This window comes from Schistocerca nitens, chromosome 1 (genome assembly GCF_023898315.1).
Source record: "Schistocerca nitens isolate TAMUIC-IGC-003100 chromosome 1, iqSchNite1.1, whole genome shotgun sequence".
Taxonomy (NCBI): Eukaryota; Metazoa; Arthropoda; class Insecta; order Orthoptera; family Acrididae; genus Schistocerca; species Schistocerca nitens.
The window spans coordinates 453,067,438-453,091,990 of NC_064614.1; the positions used below are offsets into that span (position 1 = coordinate 453,067,438).

General features: G+C 44.7%; 1 protein-coding gene across 1 annotated transcript in view; it reads left to right on the forward strand.

Annotated features, from left to right (window-relative positions):
* LOC126235970 (cytochrome P450 306a1) overlaps window positions 1-24,553 on the forward strand; it is a 417,442-nt gene that overhangs the window by 372,692 nt on the left and 20,197 nt on the right. The window contains exon 5 of the mRNA XM_049944945.1: window positions 23,708-23,999. Coding sequence (XP_049800902.1) covers window positions 23,708-23,999 — 292 coding nt within the window. The remainder of the gene's footprint in view (window positions 1-23,707; window positions 24,000-24,553) is intronic.

A 24,553-nucleotide genomic window follows, 5' to 3' on the forward strand; every position in this document is an offset into this window, starting at 1 on the left:
GGTTATTCAATCTGGATTTACGAAAATCGATACAAGTCTTCGGAATGGAAGCTCACTGACTGAAATAAAATTGTCTACAGTGATGAGAATGGTGTCCTGATGATCAGCGAAGACGTGTCTGGAGACGCCCCAGGCAACGGTGGAATACCAACCTGACCTTGCCCCCCCCCCCCCCCCCACCACCACCATACGGCCCGACAACCAGGAATGATGGTCTCGGGTGCTATTTCTTCTCATATCAGTACCCCATTTACTGTCATTCGCGACACCCTTACAGCACAGCGCTAAACGGATTACCGCGATATTCTACATCCAATTTTGTTCCCCTTCATGGCAGGGCATCGCTGGGCTTACATTCTAGCATGATAACAGCCGTCCGCAAACGCCCAGAGTTTCTACTGCCTGTTTTCGTGGTTACCAAACCAGTCATTGGCCAGCAAGATCGCCAACTGGCAATGTTTGGAGCATTATGGGCTGGGCCCTCCAACCACCTCGGGATGTTGACGACCTAACACGCCAGTTGGACAGAATATGCCACGAAATCGCTCAGGAGGGCATCCAACAAGTCTGTTAATCAATGACAAGCCGAATAACTGCTTGCATAGGGGCCAGAGGTGTACTAACGTGTCATTGACTTGCTCCATTCGTAATCCTCTTTCTCTTGAATAAATCATCCAATTTTTCTAAAATTGTAATCATTCGTTTCTCTCTTCATGTACGCCACATCTACCGAACTCCGTTCCATTCGAATAATTCGCTCGTTGTGCGTCATTGTTTTATCCTAGAAAATTATGATTAAAAAGTTGTTGTCTCGGTAGAAGTATTAGCACGAGTGTAGTAGTTGAAACGCATGCACAGACGACATAACAGTAAAATCAGCACACTTGAAACCATTACTCGATATAAACATTAGATTTCAACAAATCAAGGATAACAGTTTGTTCACAGACACGTTGCGACACAACATCTCGATATATTTAACTGTATAAACTTACAGGTCATAGTAAACTTTTATATATTAGTCTACACAATTTCTATTAGTTTCAGAGCTTCTCTTCATCAAAGCCGTTAACTGTTTAGCTGAAGTACTTCCGAAAAGGTGCTTAGAAAGTTGTGCATGTATAACACAGTCTTGTCATTCCCAAATTTGTTGTCTGTTTAAATTTACGTAAATGCTATGTAATTTTATACGTTAAAATGTAGTGCGCAGGGTTGTCATAGCATCTCTGTAAACGAACTGACGGGTAAACGTCATATCTGCTTTATGCGTACTACATAAAGCTTTAGTTTTATTTACAAGATTCCAGAAACGATATACAAACACACACGTAGACACTGAAAGAAAACAACTGATGATGATCCACAGGATCTGTAATGGCATACTGCATACTTTGAATGAAGCTGTTGTGTGACAAACGTAGCATATATACTTGAGTTTGCGCTACCATAGTCACGGTCACTTGCATTGCAATGGATAAGATCAGTATGTTTCGTTATATAACGGTAACTGCTAAATTGATGCAATCCGCATTAGACAATCAATAAATTAACAAATAAACATTCCGCTTCGTGAAATTTACGCTACACATAAGCCGATGGTCCACACTGTTCTTAGTAACGTAGCCAGACTGTGCAGTACAATGGCTGACAGTGCGCCGTTCACAGTGAGTAAATAATCTGCGCTGTGTACGTAAAATTAAACGTTGGACTTCTATTGATTTTTCCAAATCCATCCTGTGGAGTACAAATGCAGTTTGAGGGATAAACATTAGCAGCAGGACCATAACGTGCTGAATCAAACCGTGAGTAGCGAACTGTTAATGGTAGGCGATGAAATAAACGGTTATATTCAGCATAACAGAGATTTTATCACCGATACTGACTTTCAAATCAGGTAACATACACCGTATGAACTTCGATATATTAACCTGCTGTGTTTTAGCGCAACCGTTTGTCGTCTTTAATGCGCTCAGAAACATTCACAAGGAACCTAGAAACTACATGAAAATATGTACTGCAAGTTCACTCACGAATGAAAAATTGATTTCAGAATAAGTCGGTATTTGATGTTCGGTAGGTAATCATGTGGATGATGCCGACAAACAGTGAAATTAATTTTAGGAGCTTGAAATTACAATAATGGAAGATGTATGTAATAAGAAGTTGCGAAAAGAATTTATTGCATGGTTACATTCAAATGGCTCTGAACACTGTGGGACTTAACTTCTAAGGTCATAAGTCCCCTAGAACTTAGAACTACTTAAACCTAGCTAACCTAAGGACATCACACACATCCATGCCCGAGCCAGGATTCGAACCTGCGACCGTAGCGGTAGCGCGGTTCCAGACTGTAGCGCCTAGAACCGCTCGGCCACCACGGCCAGCCATGTTTACGTAATACGAAGAAAACAAAAATGTAACAAAAGCTACAGAAGCTATCTGTATACATGATAAATAGAAACCAGCTGCTTTGATACGGACTTGGATAAGAGCATATGATCTTTCGATAACAGCATACTAAGATGAATAGAAAAATAAAAAATAAAATGGGAACAGGCTGTAGTAGAAGCAAAGATACTTACTAGGATCTATGTGATATTAGTCTTCATTAAATCCGCTAAAATTGTTTAGATAAGGAAGAGATAAGAGTAAGCCGAATGATTTAAATTGTGAAAATATAAAAACAGAACTCCTTATCAACATCAGCTCTTTCCAGACTTAAAATCTCTTCATCATACGCAAGGATTCGGCGTGAGTACTTTCAGAAACTCGTGTTTGTCATTAGCTCCAAACAGTAGATAACTTACTGAGTTAACTGCGGTATTGAGCTAACGACAAACAAGAGTTGCTGAAAGATCTCGTACTGAGTAAGGGTTTGATGTTTGCTCACTAGTTCCACTCTGCTCTGGCCTCTCACTATGTGCTCTTCAGCCATTTCAAATCGATGTTGAATTTATAGTTCAGTTATATACGGGGTGTTCAAAAAGTCTCTACGCAGTGCCGTATGATAGCCGCGCGTGCCGTATGATTGTTCGCCTGCCTGTGTTACTTCCCTTCAAGTTGGATGTCCCAACATTCCATTGTTTCGTTTATCTCAGCCAGCGTCAGCAGTATCGTTGGTGTGTGTCGTTACGTGTCGACGTGAATATTTTAGTTCCTTTTTTCGTTTGTTTCGTTTTTGTCACTGTTACAATGCTAACCATTGAAGAACGCGTGTTTTTAGTCGAACAAGTGTTCAAAGCTAGCGGTAAATACACAGTTTCAGTCGCCAAACATTTAATTCAGATTTCCCGGAGACAACACTCCCACATCGCGATACTGTGCGAGTTTTGATTAACAAATTTCCAAGTACGGGTTCAGTGACAGATGGACCGAGAAGTGGTCGTTCCAGCGTTTTGTCTGAGGATAAACTACTAAATATTTCCGATAAAATGTCCATGAGTCCCAACAAGTCAATAAGAAAACTCGTCTAGATAACCGATGTTAGTGTCGGAACGGCCCACACAGCTGTAAGGAAAAAAAAATTAGAACTTTTCCCATACAAAGTGACGGTCGTGCAAAAACTGAAAAATACTAATCATGGCAAGAGACTGCATTATTGTCAATGGTTCAAAAATTTCTTTCAACAAAATGGAAGGGATATTCTTAATGAAACGTGTTTCACTGATGAGACGTGGTTTCATTTGTCCGGGTACATGAACTCGCAAAATTCTCGTATGTGGAATATTGCAAATCCATTGTGTATTCATGAGGAACCACTTTATTCTGTGAAAATACGAGTATGGATTGCAATTTCTAGACGTCGGATTGTGGATCCCATATTTTTCAACGAAACAATAAACGCACAACGATACTGCAGTGATATTCTGTACTCATTCATAGGAGAACTCGAGTTAAATGAAATACTAAACGGTTATTTTCAACAAGTGCAACCGCGCATACAGCTCGCGTTTCAATGTCACTGCTTGCTGATGTTTCTGGTGATGGCATAATTTCACAGGGACTTTGGCCTCCACGATCGCCTGACCTAACACCACCTGACTTTTTCTTCTGGGGCGCAGCGAAAGCAACTGTCTATAAAAACCATCCAAAATCCATCGATGAATTGAAAACTGCAAATATCCACTTTCACTGCTTCTGTTATAGAAGAAATGTTACAACTTGTGTTTGGAAACATGATTAGACGAATTGAATTGTGTGTTCAACAATAGGGGGGGGGGGCACTTTCAACATTTAATGTGAAAATATGTAAGTAAAAATGAATATTCAATAAATTAATAACTTGTATTTCACTGAGTTTCATTTCGGTATATTCACTGCGGCATTCGGCACGCGCGGCCAACAATCATACGGCACTGCGGAGAGACTTTTTGAAGACCCCGTACAAGGAAAGTACGCATTTTCCCTGTAATTTATCTTGCACTTAGAACGAGTATTTTGTGGTAAGTCTTTGTTGATCGCGAGTTTTACGCATGCTGCTTCATTACAGAAGCCTATTCTTGAGGAATGCTTACGTAACCCAGATTCCCAAGTCTGGTGAGAAACTGCTTTCACATGCAACAACAAACTGCCCTTCATAATACAGCGATTGTCAACCCTTTCACAAACACATGCTCTCGATGTGCTTCCGTACCGGAGTTTGCGAACAGCCACCGAGATGATTATCTCACATCACGATCGGTTAACTTTCTTCGACGCCATTACGAGGTCAGTGCGCTGCACGACGGCAGCGCCGATTCGAAGTAATAATTTATTCCTGCAAGGTATCTAAGCCTTCAATCTAAGAAACAGGAATTGCTCACAGTCTCCACCAATAAGAAATACTTATCTTTAAGAAACTGGCTCTCACTGGAGAGCAGTTTACAGTTAAATCAGTTGCTCCGTAGCTATTCAAAAACTTCTAACAATATGGAACGGAATCCCAAAATACCAGCCAACATAATCGTCATGTTTTACAGGCGCCCTGTAGGGCCCTCGATCTCCACTTTTCACTTGATCAGTGGTGTTTCTTCCTCTCACGACGACCTCTAATTACATGATCAAGATCTCTTGAGAAAACACCAATGAAAAAGTTTACAACTGAATCTCTGAGAGCGTCAAACTCTTGGTGCGATATTGAAAACTGATCTTGTGAAACTATGACTGAGAAGAAAGAAGAGATTTTTTTTCCAAACTGAAATCACAATAGGTATCAGCTACTATTATTTATTCTGTTTAGTTTACCTGAAGAGAGGCATTGAAGATTTCGGACTTGAGGGGTTAATCACCGGGCTTACGAGCGGTAAGCACTGCCTTTTTCTTTCTCTAATATGCTGCGAGCGCATCGAATCATTAAGCTGACAGCGAGCTGCCGCGTGCTGTGACCTCCTGTTGGCCACGACACAAAACGCTGCCCTCAACAAGACATCATCACCAACTCGACCTCATATTTTAAGGAGAAAAACGTACACTTGCAGGATGTCATACCAGCCTCTGCAGTCTACTCGGAACGAAAAATTGGACCTTACTTCTGATAGCGCGCAGCTGTAACCTTCTGACTGTACAACTTTTAAACTTGCCGCCACCGTCTGTTCGTAACCCAGTCCGCCCTATTCGCGCTGTTGCAGTCTCCCATTGCCCCAGTGCGAAGTACTGTACAGCGGACTGACAACCAGAGCCCTCCTATTCGCGGGACCTTGAAGGCGGGGGAAGAGGAGTGGGGAAGTAGACACATCTACCAACGTGTTAAGAAATATTCTTCAAGAACTTGTGTTATTCTACCAGAAAATTAGATAAGTAATATGAGAACGGTACACAGCTTCACAATAATATTATTTAACAATATTGTCATACTGATATTCTGCATATATATACAGGGTGGTCCATTGATAGTGACCGGGCGAAATATCTCACGAAATAAGCATCAAACGAAAAAACTACAAAGAACGAAAATCGTCTAGCTTGAAGGGGGAAACCAGATGGTGCTATGGTTGGTTCGCTAGATGGCGCTGCCACAGGTCAAACGGATATCAACTGTGTTTTTTTTTTTAAATAGGAACCCCCATTTTTATTACATATTCGTGTAGTACGTAAAGAAATATAAATGTTTTAGTTGGACCACTTTTTTCGCTTTGTGAAAGATGGCGCTGTAATAGTCACAAACGTATAAATACGTGGTATCACGTAACATTCCGTCAGTGCGGAGGGTATTTACTTAGTGATACATTACCCGTGTTAAAATGTACCGTTTACCAATTGCGGAAAAGGTCGATATCGTGTTGATGTATGGCTATTGTGATCAAAATGCCCAACGGGCGTGTGCTATGTATGCTGCTCAGTATCCTGGACGACATCATCCAAGTGTCCGGACCGTTCGCCGGATAGTTACGTTATTTAAGGAAACAGGAAGCGTTCAGCCACATGTGAAATGTCAACCACGACCTGCAACAAATGATGATGTCCAAGTAGGTGTTTTAGCTGCTGTCGCGGCTAATCCGCACATCAGTAGCAGACAAATTGCGCGAGAATCGGGAATCTCAAAAACGTCGGTGTTGAGAATGCTACATCAACATCGATTGAACCCGTACCATATTTCTATGCACTAGGAATTGCATGGCGACGACTCTGAACGTCGTGTACAGTTCTGCGACTGGGCACAAGAGAAATTACGGGACGATGACAGATTTTTTGCACGCGTTCTGTTTATCGACGAAGCGACATTCACCAACAGCGGTAACGTAAACCGGCATAATATGCACTATTGGGCAACGGATAATGAATGATGGCTGCGACAAGTGGAACATCAGCGACCTTGGCGGGTTAATGTATTGTGCGGCATTATGAGAGGAAGGATAATGGGCCCCCATTTTATCGATGGCAATCTAAATGGTGCAATGTATGCTGATTTCCTACGTAATATTCTATCGATGTTACTACAAGATGTTTCACTGCATGACAGAATGGCGATGTACTTCCAACATGATGGATGTCGGGCACATAGCTCGCGCGCGGTTGAAACGGTATTGAACTGCATATTTCATGACAGATGGATTGGTCGTCGAAGCACCATACCATGGCCCTCACGTTCACCGAATCTGACGTCCCCGGATTTCTTTCTGTGGGGAAAGTTGAAGGATATTTGCTATCGTGATCCATCGACAACGCCTGACAACATGCGTCAGCACATTGTCAATGCATATCGAAACATTATGGAAGGCGAACTACTCGCTGTTGAGAGGAATGTCGTTACACGTATTGCCAAATGCACTGAAGTTGACGGACATTATTTTGGGCATTGATTGCATTAATTTGGTATTTACAGGTAATCACACTGTAACAGCATGCGTTCTCAGAAATGATAAGTTCACAAAGGTACCTGTATCACATTGGAACAACCGAAATAAAATGTTCAAACGTACCTAGGTTCGGTATTTTAATTTAAAAAAAACCTACCTGTTACCAACTGTTCGTCTAAAATTGTGAGTCATATGTTTGTGACTATTACAGCGTCATCTACATCTACATCTACATCTATACTCCGCGAGCCACCTTACGGTGTGTGGCGGAGGGTACTTATTGTACCACTATCTGATCCCCCCTTCACAAAGCAAAAAGTGGCCCAACTAAAACATTCATATTTCTTTATGTACTACACGAATATGTAATAAAAAATGGGGATCCCTATTTTTAAAAACGCAGTTGATATCTGTTTGACCTATGGCAGCGCCATCTAGCGGGCCAACCATAGCGCCATCTGTTCTCCGCCTTCAAGCTAGACGGGTTTCGTTCTGGGTCGTTTTTTCGTTTGACGCTTACTTCGTGAGATATTTGCCCCCGTCACGGTCAGTGGACCACCCTGTATATATACGCCTGAAAATCAAAATGAGTAAAACTAAGCAAGGTAATTATGTATGTAATTCACTTTAACATTGTCAGCATTAAAATCCAGAAGATAATAACAACAGGGTAGTTGATAAAGAAAGAGCGGATTTTCAGTGTAAATAAAAAAGAAACAAAACGGCGCTGGTAATTATGGTTTGATCAAAGGCCTGCGAGTTTGAAGTAAAGAGTCTGCGTGCATTGTTGACCCTCAGGAGATACCTGAAATCGAAAATGGATAACATCAGTCGATACTACATTAAATTTAACGGAGCTTATAGCTAACCACAATGGAATAACCTTAAACTTAACGATATGGCTCTAACTGGAACTATAAGCTAGATTTTTGGAGATTTGTTTTACTCTTTATGGCTTTACAAAAATAGTTAATATTAGCAAATTCCCTATATTGTAGGGATAAGCTTCCAAGAAAAGTTTACTTTTCGGGTATCAAAGGTAGAAGTTAACAGGTTGAACCGTTTTTATTTATGCTGCACGCAGTTTTAAAACATTGGTTCTCGATAAAAAGTATAGAGAATACTTTTATACGTGTTATTAGTTCAGTTTGCATGAAAACTACATGTTATTCTATAGTTTTGATGTCGCTGAACACAAATCTGAAGTTAGATTTTCAAAACTCAAAATGCCTAATCCAGTATGGCGCACCGAAAATTTTGTTTAGAGCAATTTTGATCAGAATTTGACCAAAAAAGTGTTTTCGTTACTTACGTTTAGTCTGCAATTACAGGACTGTATATCGATCCTTCGTCTATCTCTAATTGGTCCTGGAGAGCAATTCCCTCGTTCTTCTTGACGAGGAAAGCCGATCTGACTGAGCTGGATAAGCTGCGTCCGGCGAATATGTTTGCATGCATACTGAATCATATAGCATTTTGTGAATGTGCGTCAAGCCACGACAAGTTCTCTACCTGAGCCGAGCGTCTCCGGCTGAGAGTGCCACACGGCGGCCGTGACTGCTTCGAACAATGGGCGTTAGGAAGCGCTGTAAAACACGGATTAAAAAACTTTTCGTCCCAACGTTCTAGACACACATACCTTTCAAAAAATGCAATAAAATAAAAACTGAATTTTCGACCACTTTGAATGAGAGCTATGTCTTGATAACACATTCATTCGTTTCATTCCTGTACACTGCACCCGCAACATAAAAGTGTTCAAAACAAAGAGATCTCTGGCATAAGTTACAAGTTAGAAACCGTGCACTTTCACATAATGAACAAAGCATGTTACCAATGTCACAGCAGTATTTCAAAAACCTGTTGTTCGCTCCTCTATACAGCACTTCGTGCTCTGGGCATTAGGCTTCAACCGTCGGGCTGAGCGAGTGAAAACTATCCGTGCCCTTGAAATTTAAAAGCTGTACAGTCGAAAGAACTAAACGCGTGCTATCAGAATTATGGTCCAGATTTTCGGGCGGGATCGACCTCTGGGGTGCTTTTTTCCGCATTCAATATGAGGTCGAGTGTGTAATGTCTCCTTGAAAGAGATAGCCGAGCACCACTACCGCTCTCGGAGACTACGCCGTAGTTTCAGATTTTCCAGTACTCAGGCGACACTTCGTTCAGTGTCGTGTTGTGCTTCCTTCTCTAGAGGCAGGGAGCAGCAAGTCATCCACACTGCGTGGAGCGCAGCCCTCAGTTCCCGTAGTTCCAGGGAGAGATCTCGTAACACTCCGTAAAGCCTCGCTGTTTGCCAGGACATAGTTATATTGCGTACTTACCTGTACAGACAAACTAACTCTGCCGAATTTGCGTTTCACGTTTCAAACAACGCTAGGCTTGATTGTTTAATTAAGTACTTAGTTATTCTGCTCATTCGTGTGTTTTCTGACGCTACTGAGTCTGATGTATTGTGTTTCCCAATAGTGGTGTGTATCATCACTTATACTCCCGTGATTTGAAATTCATACTTTTGTTGTGAGATTTAACATTTTCTGAATGTGAAACACAAATTTGTACAAAACGTGCACTACCGTCTGATACTTTCTGACCTGAAAGGATTCATCAATAACTTCACTGTCTTTATAAAATAATGAGAATACCTAATCATGTTTGTTGCCTTAATCTGGTTATCACATTATCTGTACCCAAATGTCAGGTTTATCCTTTGCCAGGTCACGTATCATCTTTTCAATCCGTTGATCAGTAATGCGTATTTACAATGAACGCTCCACTAACGTGTAAGTTTTGAACTGCCAACGAATTCTCAACTGCACGAACACATCGGAATATGCCTGTCAAGTCAAATATTGTCACAGTATCACCACAGTTCGCTCTGCAGTTTACACTTAAACTCGTTAGTGGCTGCTAAAAAGCGTAAGTTATCTATCTGTGAAGTACTGGTTCCCATTGCCTTCTGCACCCTCACGTCGTTGACTACTGCTGATTCTTCCTAGTTTTAGGGGCTGTTTCCCATCCCAAGGGAAAGAGGGTATCAACTCCACTGACATTTTTGACGAGACCATTCGCAGAGCGAGGGTGACTCCACGTACCTGACGTGCCGCCTAACCCGCATGAAGTATTGTTGTCGCAGCCTCCTAGAGACTTTTCCATGCCGTCATTTTTTTCTCCTGCACGTATTAAATTGGAAATAAACTTTCCAGATCTTTTATGAGGAAGCAGTATTTTCTAGAGTAGTGATAACAGAGAAATGGTTCAAATGGCTCTGAGCACTATGGGACTTAACATCTGTGGTCATCAGTCCCCTAGAACTTAGAACTACTTAAACCTAACTAACCTAAGGACATCGCACACATCCATGCTCGAGGCAGGATTCGAACCTGCGACCGTAGCAGTCGTGCGGTTCCGGACTGAGCGCCTAGAACCGGTAGACCACCGCGGCCGGCGATAACAGAGAAACAATGAGGTTACCTTAGTGATAACAGAGAAACAATGAGGTTACCTGCAATCTACGTCTAAGGCTGAAAGGCTTGAAGGTTTAAATAATGCCGGGACTTGCTAGGGGCGCGAAATTTGGATGTCGCCTGACTGCCGTCGTTGATTTGGGATGAGGATGGGGTGAGGATGACATTCGGAAATTCTCATTCCCGAATTTGGGGGTTAGTTATCCACAGTAGACGATAAATTATTCTGCGAATACCTAAACCGTGCAAGACTTCCCAAGCACGACACCACAAGCAGCACGGAATTCTGATTAATGTTTTCCGTTTTTTTTTATTTTGTTTGCGAGTGTTTCGAATGTGTGCAAGCCTGATATATAGTCAGAAGCCTTATATCAGGTCTAGTAACCAATAATTAGCTCTATTTCGATGAAACATGCGGACTTGCTGATGTCTAATTGAAGCCAATAAATACATCTGTGCTTTGTGGGTGACGCTACATAATTATATTTTGGTTACCTTTATTTGCGTTTGTGGAGATTCTTGCGAAAGTTGAGAGAAACTAGCTGAAAGCGTGTATTGATTGTTGGCACTTATATTTCGCTATCTTTCTGAAAGCAGTTGGACTGATGCAAGATATTATTGTAGTGACAACCAAATCGCTCGAAGCTACTGCCAAAAACTGTTGATGTGGACCGTTCGAAACAGTCAGACATTTGACGTGGACATTGCAGCTGGACGTTCACGCTTCAGAACACGTCGCGAAACTTCTGTCCATTCACCCAGCGTCTTCTGCAGGGTAATTTCGTGAGGATGTTACGAAGTGTAAGTGACGTGAAGAAGGGTAAATTTATCAATTTGAAGTAAGGGACCCTGTTGCGGAACGATCTAGTCGAAAGCTATAAATGAAAATCTTTCTGATTCCTCTGACAGTGGAATCCATCTACCGGTTATCAAAGACCTACTACACATGTTCCTGGGACCAATCCCACTTGTTATACGTTAGCAGATGTGGTCCCAATTTGACAGAGCCCAACCTCACTTTGGGCTGAGGGTTCGTGAACACGTGGATCTGACATTCCATGAAAGTTGGATAGGCGGAGAGATTCTGTTTCGTGGCCAACATGTCCACCGCACTTGATTTCTTATTGTGGGGACATATGAACAGTCTTGTGAACCAGGTGCCTGTCGAGAGTGCAGAGGATCTACTGGCAAGAATTCCCGTTGCCTGCGGCACCGTCCAAACGCCACCGGCGATATTAGAAGAGACTCGACAGAACTTCGTTACAACAAGACATGATTGCGTTCACGCCAGAGGACGCCATACTGAACAACTGTTGTAAATGTAGCACCTAGTGAAACTTCTGCAGGTAAATGAAATTCATTGCTATTGTACCAGATTTTCGACCTCTTTGATGCCAAGGTACGCGTGCCGTTACTAGTCCATCAAGCAGCGAGATTTCCTGAGGGTGTTGGGGAGTATTAAGCAGGAATTCCGTATTTCATGATCAACGTTCGAATTTTGGAGTCCTTAGTTTGAGCGGCGAGGCAGAACTTGATTAGATGTTCGCTTCTGTTTTTCGACTCGGTGGTTTCCGAACTAGATTCCCTTACCTCATATTGATTTACCCTACAAATGTTTTTTTATTCCAGTCTTTGATCACAATGTCAATTCTTTTGACGATGACCGGTTTCAGTCAGTAATCACCATCCTCAGATCTTTTCTACGGCATGTCCTAAAGTGATAAGTGTTGTGTCTAGACCATACAGCCCAGACACAATGCTGTAGCCGATAGGGCACGCAAGGCTAACGCAGACGGGCGTGAAGTCTGGAACATGAGACTTATAAATGCACTAAAGAAAAATACGTAGCTTTTTTTAATACTTAACTTTATTCTCTTGTTGGAATACATCTCTCCTGCATACTCGTAAGCTATTGGCACTGATACAAATGGCGCCTTGCTAGGTGGTCGCCATTTAACTTAGCAGAGGGCTATTCTACTGTCTATCTCTCGGCAAATGAGAGCAAGGCTTAGCACGTCCAATCGCTAGCTATATTGTCCGTACAACTGGGGACGAGGTCTCCTCAGTCTCTCGAGACCTGCCTTGTGGTGGCGCTAGGTTTGCGATCCCACAGTGGCGACACGCGGGTCCGACATGTACTACAGGACCGCGGCCGATTTAAGTTACCACCTAGCAAGTGTGGTGTCTAGCGGTGACACCACATTCCTCCCCCGCAAATCGGCGAACGGTCGTGAGATAAGGCTTCCGCCCGCCGTGGGGAGGACCGCATGTTGACGTATGCGATGAGGTGGGGAGCCTAACAACAGGCGAGGCTGTGCCACCCGCACCCGGCCATTCGGTCCGAGGGGAGCTAGGAAACGCCTGAAAACCTAGTCCAGGGTGCACGTCAACATGCGGTGTATGCGCACGTAATGAGACAGGAGGGGCCGAAGGGTCGACCTCCATTGCGTCGGGGAATCCGACGCGCGATGACGACATCTGGTCCGGAGCGGGCAAGAGGTCCATGGCGGAGGACGGCTGGTCACGGGAAGCGAGCGGCGGCGCGTGACCCTGGGAGGCGCCGGGCGGTTGCAGCGAAGCGTCCACTGCGGGCGGCGCCGGCTGCGGCTGCGGCGGCGGCGCGACGCCATGAGGCAAAAGGGAAGGCAGCGTCGGTAACACCTGGGGATGAGACGAGCCAGTAGATGGGTCCCCAAGGCGCTGACCGGACGGCTCCGTCGCTGAAAGCAGACGGGAGCGGCAGAAACCAGGCGACGACAGAGGCGCAGCTGATTGAGATGCCGACGCACCTCACCAGAGGCCCCCAAAACCAAATACATCGCGCGGCCGAGGCAGCGAAGAATGCGCCCTGCGAGCCAACGCCGTGAACCGCGATAGGTGCGATAATAGACAACGTCGCCAGGAGCAAAAGCAGGAGTCTGCCGCTGCACAGGAACCTGATGTGGCGGATGCAGCAAAGACATCAAGGTGCGATGAGAACGACCATGGAGCAATTCAGCCGGCGAGCGACCATCGCGGGGCTGAGAGCGATACGAAGACAAAAAGAGCAACAAAGCGTCCTCCCGAGAATGCGACTCTTGCAATTTCAACATCTGTGACTTGAAAGTCCGGACCAATCGTTCAGCGGCACCGTTTGACGGAGGCGAAAACGGCGCGGATGTCAGATGTTGAATACCATTGGCCTCGCAGAAGGACTGAAATTCTGCGGACATGAATTGTGGGCCATTGTCGGAAACAATAGTCTGAGGAAGACCTTCAATGCAAAAGATAGCAGACAAGGCTTGGATTGTGGCAGAAGACGTCGTGGAAGACATCCGGACAACAAAAGGAAAATTACTGAAAGCATCGACCACAACCAACCATCGAGCATTCCAGAATGGACCAGCAAAATCGATGTGCAAACGTTGCCAAGGGGAAGTGGCTTTCGGCCATGCAAAGAATTGCCGCGGCGGTGCGGATTGCTGTTCGGCACACGCCACGCAAGAGGAGCACATAATCGTAATCGCAGCATCGATTCCGAACCAAGTACAGTGCTGACGAGCAAGTTGTTTCGTACGCACTATACCCCAATGTCCTTGGTGAAGAAGCTTTAAGACAGAGGACTGTAACGAACGTGGGACCACGACTCTGGATTGATCATTATCGGAACGCAACAACAAAACACCACGTCGTACAAAAAGTCTCTCCTTGTGAGCAAAAAAACGGCGAACCAAAGGATCCTCGATCCGTGACTTTGACAAGGGCCATTGCGTAGCAACAAAACGCAAAACAGTAGCAAGGACAGGGTCAGCAGCTGTGGCTGTAGCTACACGACGAAAATCAATCGGAAACGATTCGACCACGTCATCGGTTTCCGAATCAATGAACATGCAAGCAAGTTCGGAAGAATCGAATGCTCTATCCTCAGCAACAGGCAAACGGGACAACGCATCAGCGTTTCCGTGCTTAGCAGTGGACCGATACAAGATATCGTAGCGGTACTGCGAGAGAAAAAGAGACCAGCGAATGAATTTCTGCGCTGTACGTGGAGGTACAGGCTTGTTCGGATGAAAAAGCGATGTCAAAGGTTTGTGGTCCGTGATGACTAAAGTGACGACCATACAAGAAATCATGAAACTTTGTAACACCAAACACGAGAGCTAAAGCTTCTTTCTCTATCTGGGAATAATTTCTTTGCGCAGATGAGAGCAATTTGGACGCAAAGGCAATAGGGCGATCATGCGAACCATCTTTGTGCGCAAGCACAGCACCGATCCCGAAATCCGAGGCATCTACCATCAACAAAAGAGGTTTTCGGGGATCGAATGGCGTAAGGCACGTATTTGAAAGCAACGCCGATTTCAACTGGCGAAAGGCGCGGTCGCATTCCGTCGTCCAGACGAACGGAACACCTTTACGGCATAAGCGATGAAGCGGAGCTGAAATGGAAGAAGCGCGCGGCACAAACTTTGCATAATAATTAATTTTACCCAACACACTCTGTAGCTGTTTCAAGTTCCGCGGTGCGGGTAAATCCTGTATGGCACGGAGGTGCTCTGGACTCGGATGTATACCTTGGGCATTTATGACATGCCCCAGGTAGGGTAAGTCACGAGCAAAAAACGCACATTTGTCCTTCCTCAAGCGAAGACCATTCTGACGCAAGACCTGAAATAATGTTCGGAGATTTTGCAAATGTTCGGCCTCTGTCTTTCCTGAGATCACAATATCGTCCAGATAGTTCGCAGCAGTAGGGACCGACGCACAAACAGTTTGTAAATATTGCTGAAACAAAGCAGGGGCGGATGCACACCCGAACGGCAGTCTTTTGAAGCGATACAAGCCAAGATGCGTGTTTACCACTAAGACGCGCTGGGATTCTTCGTCCACAGGTATTTGCAAGTACGCATCTGCTAGGTCCAATTTTGAAAAATATTTTCCCGGGCACAGTTTGTCAAAAAGATCTTCCGGGCGGGGCAAAGGAAAAGTGGCAGTCACAAGTTGTGGATTCACTGTTGCCTTGAAGTCCACACAAAGTCTCAGTTTACCGGAAGGTTTTGGCAAAATGACTAAGGGTGAGGCCCAGAGAGAAGCCTGCACACGTTCAATTACACCTTGAGATTCTAAATCGGCTAATGTTCTGGCGACCTCATCACGCAATGCGTGGGGAACATTGCGCGCTCTGAAAAATTTCGGTTGCGCGTTTTCCTGCAGTTCCAAATGCGCTTCATAGTTCTTAGCGCAACCAAGGCCCGGTGCAAAAATGTCTGCAAATTCTTCACAAAGACTAGAAACACTGGCGGAAGGCACAGTCTGATTCACTGATAGGACCTGATTTACTATAGACATATTAAACAATTGAAATAAATCTAAACCAAACAAGTTCACTGCAGAAGTAGAACGAAGAACGTAAAATGATACAAGTTTTGTCTGTCCCATGTATGTGGCAAGAAGGCTGCACTGTCCTAACACAGGTATATGCTGTCCAGAGTAACTATGTAACTTAACATTTGCGGCCCGCAATGGCGGTTTGCCCAGTTGTTTGTACGTGTCGTGATTGAGCAATGAAACTGCAGCTCCGGTATCGAGCTGGATGGGTATCACTTTGCCTTCAAAGTCTAAGTCCACAAAAAGTTTATTGTCCTGCTGACGACAAGAGCGACTGTCACGTGCAATTTGAACTGATACAGGTACAGAAGCACTTGCGACTTCACGGGATTTTCGGCGACGTCGACGCACTCTGTTTGTGGGACGAACACAGTCACCGTTAGCTAAAGTGTCACTGGATGGGTGGGAATGAACTACATGAATGTCCATGGGCGAAGGTCCACGAGCCTGATTGTCCCGGGTTCGATTCCGGCGCGAAGCAAAGTGCCTGGAATTATTGTGATTGTCTGATCTAAGCTTTTTCTGGCAAACACTTTGAACATGTCCTTTCTTTTGACAGTAAAAGCAAATAGCTTGGCGTGACGGGCAATTTTCACGCGAATGTCTAGCTGCACACCGCGGGCATGATTTCACTACAGTTGCTTGCTTACGCGGCGCACGTGTTTGCAAGGTAGGCTGCCGCTGCTGTGACGGGCGCGAGGGCCGCGTAGCGTCCCGTGCAGTGGGCCCGGCGGGCCGGTTAATGTGACACACTGCTGGCGAAGTTTCAAATGAGTCCTGAGCAGAGTCAAGTGTGTCTTGCCTATCCAATATGTCTATCACTTGTTGAAGGGAGGGATTTACTAGTTTCAAAATCTGTTCCCGTATGCGAACATCAGAAACGTTCTGTGCAATTGCATCACGCACCATAGTATCTGAATAAGGGAGGCCACATTCACATTCAAACGCACACTCCCTAGTAAGTCCTTGCAATGTCGCAACCCACTCCCTATTAGTCTGACCGGCCGTACGTTTTGTACGAAAGAACGTATACCGTTTTGCAACAACATTTACTGTTTCTTTGAAATAGGCATCTAACGCCGACAAAATTTCTTCGTAGGACAGAGTTGCTACGTCGCGCCGGGGAAACAACTTCACTATCACACGGTAGGTGCACACACCGACACAAGAAAGCAAAAACGGCTGCCGCTCATTACCTTGAATTCTGTAGGCGGCTAGATGAAAGCTGAACTGGCGGGACCATTCCGGCCAGGACTCCAAGGAGGAGTCAAAATGACGGAAGGGCGGTGCAATGGCGTGTTGTGGCTGCGGTAGCGATGAAGCGGCGGCTGCCGCATCGTGTTGCAGCACACGTTGACCCTGGACGAGCTGTCCCAGGGCATCCAATAACGCCTGCGACTGCTGATTCTGCAAGCGAAAATATTCGGACAGTACATCCGGAGATTGTGGCGAAGCCATGACACAAACGAATTAATACAAACTCTTTTTCTCGTCGCCAATAATGTTGTGTCTAGACCATACAGCCCAGACACAATGCTGTAGCCGATAGGGCACGCAAGGCTAACGCAGACGGGTGTGAAGTCTGGAACATGAGACTTATAAATGCACTAAAGAAAAATACGTAGCTTTTTTTAATACTTAACTTTATTCTCTTGTTGGAATACATCTCTCCTGCATACTCGTAAGCTATTGGCACTGATACAAATGGCGCCTTGCTAGGTGGTCGCCATTTAACTTAGCAGAGGGCTATTCTACTGTCTATCTCTCGGCAAATGAGAGCAAGGCTTAGCACGTCCAATCGCTAGCTATGTTGTCCGTACAACTGGGGACGAGGTCTCCTCAGTCTCTCGAGACCTGCCTTGTGGTGGCGCTAGGTTTGCGATCCCACAGTGGCGACACGCGGGTCCGACATGTACTACAGGACCGCGGCCGATTTAAGTTACCACCTAGCAAGTGTGGTGTCTAGCGGTGACACCACAATAAGGCCGTAATGGTATAGTCAAAACCTATAAATATACCCAGTTGCAAAAATGACTGTGTGGACGATGTGGCCTATTCCACACCGTATTTTAGATCTATGTGACGATGCTGTGCTGAGTATATTTATATGTTTTGACGATGCAATTACGGCCTTATCACTTTAGGACATAGTGTAGAAAAGATCCTAGGATGATCATTACTGAGTGAAACCGGTCATCGTCAAAAGAATTGATATTGTGATCAAAGACTAGAATAAAAATCATTTTACAGTATTGGATCACTGTTCACATACGCGACTATGTCGCAGCTGTTGATTTACCCTCCTTCATCATCCCTGAAAGTCTGAAATATGATCACGGAATCCTCCTATATAGCTATGTCCCCTTCGCAGAAGATATCGCCCGATTGTCTGTCCGTTGATAACATCTTGACCGCAATGAGGAACGGATAATTGCGTAGCTCTAAGGGACATCATAATATTTTTTTCATTAACTGCCGCTGTGCAATGTGTACCACACTTTATTACAAGCACTATGAATTAAGCACACAGCTGAAAAAAAATTAAAACCCACTCTCAAAATATGTATGTCTTTCTCCATACCTCATCATCATAGTGGTTGCTCATTAATCTATATAATTGCGACTACGATACCGTGCTACACACAACTTTCACCGCACGCCAACCAGCACACAGAAGCCAACCACTCGTGTCAGTCTGTTCTGGAGTCTCTGTTCTCAGAACTGGCCACTCAGAGTCCAGAGAAGTCGTGGGTACGTCGTCAGATACTACAAGCGTAAGTTATGGTGGCTTTCAGAATGTAAAACGGGACTCATCTTATTTTCGGTATTCCACATAGAGGAAGATATAGACATTACGTAGAGAATTGTAAAATAATATGCTGCTTGATATTTTATTTTTGTATATAAGCTTATTTCGACTTTATTGCCTTCATCAATACATGTTATGATGTTGTAAATTGACATAAGTCAACTCTGAAAGAGCAATGGATTCATTATTGCTGTCTGTAGTTCAACAATATTTTAAAGCTTTAAAACATTGCTTGAATTTCCGCTTCGCAGTTACCTTCTAATCTAGAAAATAGCAAGTGTGTGTAATTAGACGGATTTAAATTACTGTTCTCTGTATGGCTACTTGCTTGGGATCTTTTAGATTCACAAAGAAGTACATAGTTGTAGTTTCTCGCAGATTCTTCTTTTCTACTGTGTGTCCCTTTTGTTCTTTTGTATCTCGCAGTAACAGACTGGAACAGGAAAGGGAGGTAATGACAGTGGCACGTAAAGTGCCCTCCGCGACACACCGTTGGGTGGCTTGCGGAGTATGAATGTAGATGTAGATGTAGAACATTATGTTACACCTTCCAACCACGATAATTTTGATACTTGCCCTGGATTGTCTGGTTCTCTTGCGGACACACCGTTAGTGAAATGACGACTACAAACGCGACAATGTTTTGCCGGATTCCATTGCTTACCATCAGCTGTATTCCTCCTTAATGCTATGCTCCTATCTTTCCGTCTAGTTGCGTGTTGCTTTGCATTTGGAAAGGAGAACTTCGTTTCAGCAACATAAATGCTACATGTGAAGTTACAACAAACGACAGAATAATTACAGTTACCCTTCCTAGAGCCTGAAGCTCTAAATTCAGTCATTTAGATTAGCACGTTGCTTGCTGCGTAACCATTTACTCCCTGAAGACTGTCGCGAGACTACCCGCTAAAGTGTAGCACTTACATTTCTGACATTCCCTACACGAGAGGAGAAACGAACTTCCCCGTCGTTTTTCGCGATCGACCACGCATACGGCGCGTGGTCACGATGCACTATGTGTCGCCAAGTTATCCCATATTCCACAACGTCACAGCAGATCTCTGCGTAAGGAGAAATAACCAAAAACATTATACGCTCTCGTAGATCAAAGTAAGGCAGAGGTAGTTTTATAAGGCGCTTTTACAAGTGCAGCTCCTGCACCTCACCCATCTCCTATCCCACCAACTCATAGACATAGACAAAGACTACGATCGTGTATGGCATCGCCTTTTCAATCTCCAGACATATGCACTTCCAATTAACTATGTCTTATTTCATCCTTCCGATCAACTCGCCCATCCTTTTGTCACGTTAACAACACCAATTCCTGTACCTTCCATCCCACTGCAGACGTGACCAAAGGCCCATCCTCTCTGCTCTTCTTTAATTCCACCACACTGCTGATACGCCCAAACCACCTCCATCAGTCAACCTCCTTCTGTATGCTGATGACACTACTTTCCTCGACCTCTACCCTACACTCCAGAAATCACAAAGATCCTACCAAATCCATCTCAATCAGTTCCTCAAGGTCAACCCTCCAAAACCCAGGGCATAATTATGTAACGAAGTATCCGCACCTTCCATCTTCATGACGTCAACCTTACCATTTACAAGCATCCTATCCACTTAACTAACACATTAAAATATCTTGGACTAACCCTCAACAGGCAGCTAACGTGGGAAGGTCACATACTAACAATTCGACAGAAATCTAGTAGTCTAAAACTCCTGATCCTAATTACAGGTTGAACTTTGGGATCACACACCTACACTTTTCTTACCTACAAAACCCTGATGTGACCTATCCTATGCTATGCAGATGTTGCATAGAAGTCTGTCCCACCAAAGTTCTGTAAATCCCTCCAAATCCTCGAACGCCATGTGGCGCATTGCCTATATTATCTGCAAACTAGATTCCAATAACCTTATTGTCTCTCCTCTGATGGTCAAACCTGGTACCTTGCTGCTCTTTCACAAACCGAACCCTCCATCCCTACACCTACACAAACTCCATATCTTTGCCTATGCAACTTCAACCAGCTCCCTATCCTAGACACTGAGGCCTGCCCCCATAATCCTCTCCGTGTATCCCACTCCACATCAAGACCCCTCCTTCCTCTCTACACAGGTTCGAATCCTGCCTCGGGCATGGATGTGTGTGATGTCCTTAGGTTAGTTAGGTTTAAGTAGTTCTAAGTTCTAGGGGACATAACCACAGCAGTTGAGTCCCATAGTGCTCAGAGCCATTTGAACCATTTGAACCTCTCTACACATTCCCATTCCTTTCCTCTTGTAACCACTACCATACTCACACACTATAGTACTCCTGACCCTACGTCTCTCCCACCATCTGTATTTCCCACTATCCACTTCACCTCCGTATTTTTCATACCTAACAGATACCTATCTTTTTGCCCACTCCCCTGAACCCTATGAAAAATATTCTCAATTTCTCACCCAGCGCAGGTCCTTCAGATTTTACGATACTGCAATGCCTGTGTTATTCTGAATCACGATGCAAAGTTCCTTTGGACATGCATGTATGTCCAAAGGAACAGGCACTGCGGCGACTATATCCGTATGAAATAAGTTAAATGTATTCGCTATTGCGAATCTGGACAATCGTCAGATTGGAGTGACTACAATGAAAATTTGTGCCGGACCGGGACGCAAACTCGGATTCCCGCTCACCGCGAGCGGTCACCTTACAATTTGGCCTGGCCCAAAATGCATATGTCGTCAACAGTGCATGTACAACCTGTACTCTTAGATACATTAGGCATATTCCCGTACAGATGAGACATTTTACTTGAAAGTCGCTTGCTTGATTTCGGCGCATAAGTAGGATATTGCAGTGCTTGTGTTATTCCGAATTTTCATCGTAATATGGGCTAAGAGCCCAACATCTCCCTATATGTGACGAGGGGGATGAAATAACAATAAAGGAAAAAAAAGTGCAGCAGTACCGAGTATTCATTCGGGTCCTCCGTTAAACGTTTCCTTGTTAATTAGGACGTCGAATAATTTTTTTTTCTCGCCTTCTATGTACGACCCGGTCAACAATACCATCATAACGACCAGGAGAGCGGTGTGCTGACCCCACTCCCCTCCTATCTGCATCCTCCTTTGAGGATGACGCGGCGGTCGGATGGTCCCGGTAGGCCACTCGTGGCCTGAATACGGAGTTCTTGTATGTTCGACTGGGTGGATTCTTGCAGCAGACAAAACTGAGAGTTCGCGTTACGCAACGGAATCTACAGCTACATCTACATGATTACTCTGCAATTCACATTTAAGTGCTTGGCAGAGGGTTCATCGAACCACAATCATACTATCTCCCTACCATTCCACTCCCGAACAGCGCGCGGGAAAAACGAACACCTAAACCTTTCTGTTCGAGCTCTGATTTCTCTTATTTTATTTTGATGATCATTCCTACCTGTGTAGGTTGGGCTCAACAAAATATTTTCGCATTCGGAAGAGAAAGTTGGTGACTGAAATTTCGTAAATAGATCTCGCCGCGACGAAAACCGTCTTTGCTTTAATGACTTCCATCCCAACTCGCGTATCATATCTGCCACACTCTCTCCCCTATTACGTGATAATACAAAACGAGCTGCCCTTTTTTGCACCCTTTCGATGTCCTCCGTCAATCCCACCTGGTAAGGATCCCACACCGCGCAGCAATATTCTAACAGAGGACGAACGAGTGTAGTGTAAGCTGTCTCTTTAGTGGACTTGTTGCATCTTCTAAATGTCCTGCCAATGAAACGCAACCTTTGGCTCGCCTTCCCCACAATATTATCTATGTGGTCTTTCCAACTGAAGTTGTTCGTAATTTTTACACCCAGGTACTTAGTTGAATTGACAGCCTCGAGAATTGTACTATTTATCGAGTAATCGAATTCCAACGGATTTCTTTTGGAACTCATGTGGATCGCCTCACACTTTTCGTTATTTAGCATCAATTGCCACCTGCCACACCATACAGCAATCTTTTCTAAATCGCTTTGCAACTGATACCGGTCTTCGGATGACCTTACTAGACGGTAAATTACAGCATCATCTGCGAACAACCTAAGATAACTGCTCAGATTGTCACCCAGGTCATTTATATAGATCAGGAACAGTAGAGGTCCCAGGACGCTTCCCTGGGGAACATCTGATATCACTTCAGTTTTACTCGATGATTTGCCATCTATTACTACGAACTGCAACCTCCCTGACAGGAAATCACGAATCCAGTCGTACAACTGAGACGATACCCCACAGGCCCGCAGCTTGACTAGAATTCGCTTGTGAGGAACGGTGTCAAAAGCTTTCCGGAAATCTAGAAATACGGAATCAACTTGAGATCCCCTGATGATAGCGGCCATTACTTCGTGCGAATAAAGAGCTAGCTGCGTTGCACAAGAACGATGTTCTCTGAAACCACGCTGATTACGTATCAATAGCTCGTTCCCTTCGAGGTGATTCATAATGTTTGAATACAATATATGCTCCAAAACCCTACTGCAAACCGACGTCAATGATATTGGTCTGTAGTTCGATGGCTTACTCCTACTGCCCTTCTTAAACAATGGTGCGACCTGCGCAATTTTCCAATCTGTAGGTACAGATCTATCGGTGAGCGAGCGGTTGTATATGATTGCTAAGTAGGGAGCTTCGAGAACGGGGCGAAGAACGTTTTGTTTTCTGCTAATGGCAGTCCAAACAGTTAAATTTGAGGTAATCGTAACTGTATTTTTTGACACTGAGTCGGCCGACGGTAATCCATGGCGCTGCAGGTTCCTGCCGCAGCACCGGCGCAACATGCGCTTCCTGGTGGAGGGCCAGCGGCAGACGCACGAGCTGTACTCGCAGCTGGCGGCGGCCCACGGGCAGGACGAGGGGGACCTGCTGGGCGCCTTCCTGGCAGAGGGCGCGCGCCGCCGCCACGGCGCCCAGCCCGGCCAACACTTCTACTCGGACGAGCAGCGCAACTTCCTCATGGCCGACATGTTCGGCGCTGGCCTCGACACCACGCTCACCACTCTGCGCTGGTTCCTGCTCATGATGGCCGCGCACCCAGACGAGCAGGTCAGCTCCCACGCATCCGCACTTCTTTTTCCTGCAGCGTACTGCGGGTAGTCAATGTTTACCGTCACCTCGAAAAATTAAAATCACGCACTTAATTTTTTGTATGGTTGCAGTGTAAGTAGCCTGTTTAGGTTTCTATGTTGGTAACGCCACGTAGCGCTCTGTATGAAAATCACTGGCTGTGCTGTGTGGCTGGTTTGCATTGTTGTTCGCTATTGTAGTGTTGGGCAGTTGGGTGTTAACAGCGCGTAGCGTTGCGCAGTTGGAGGTGAGCCGCGAGCAGTGGTGGATGTGCGGAGAGAAATGGCGGAGTTTTGAGAGCGAATGATCTGGACGTGTGTCCATCAGAGACAGTAAATCTGTAAGACTGGATACCATGAACTGCTATATATGTTATGACTTTTGAACACTATTAAGGTAAATACATTGTTTGTTCTCTATCAAAATATTTCATTTGCTAACTATGCCTATCAGTAATTAGCGCCTTCAGTAGTTTGAATCTTTTATTTAGCTGGCAGTAGTGGCGCTCGCTGTATTGCAGTAGTTCGAGTAAC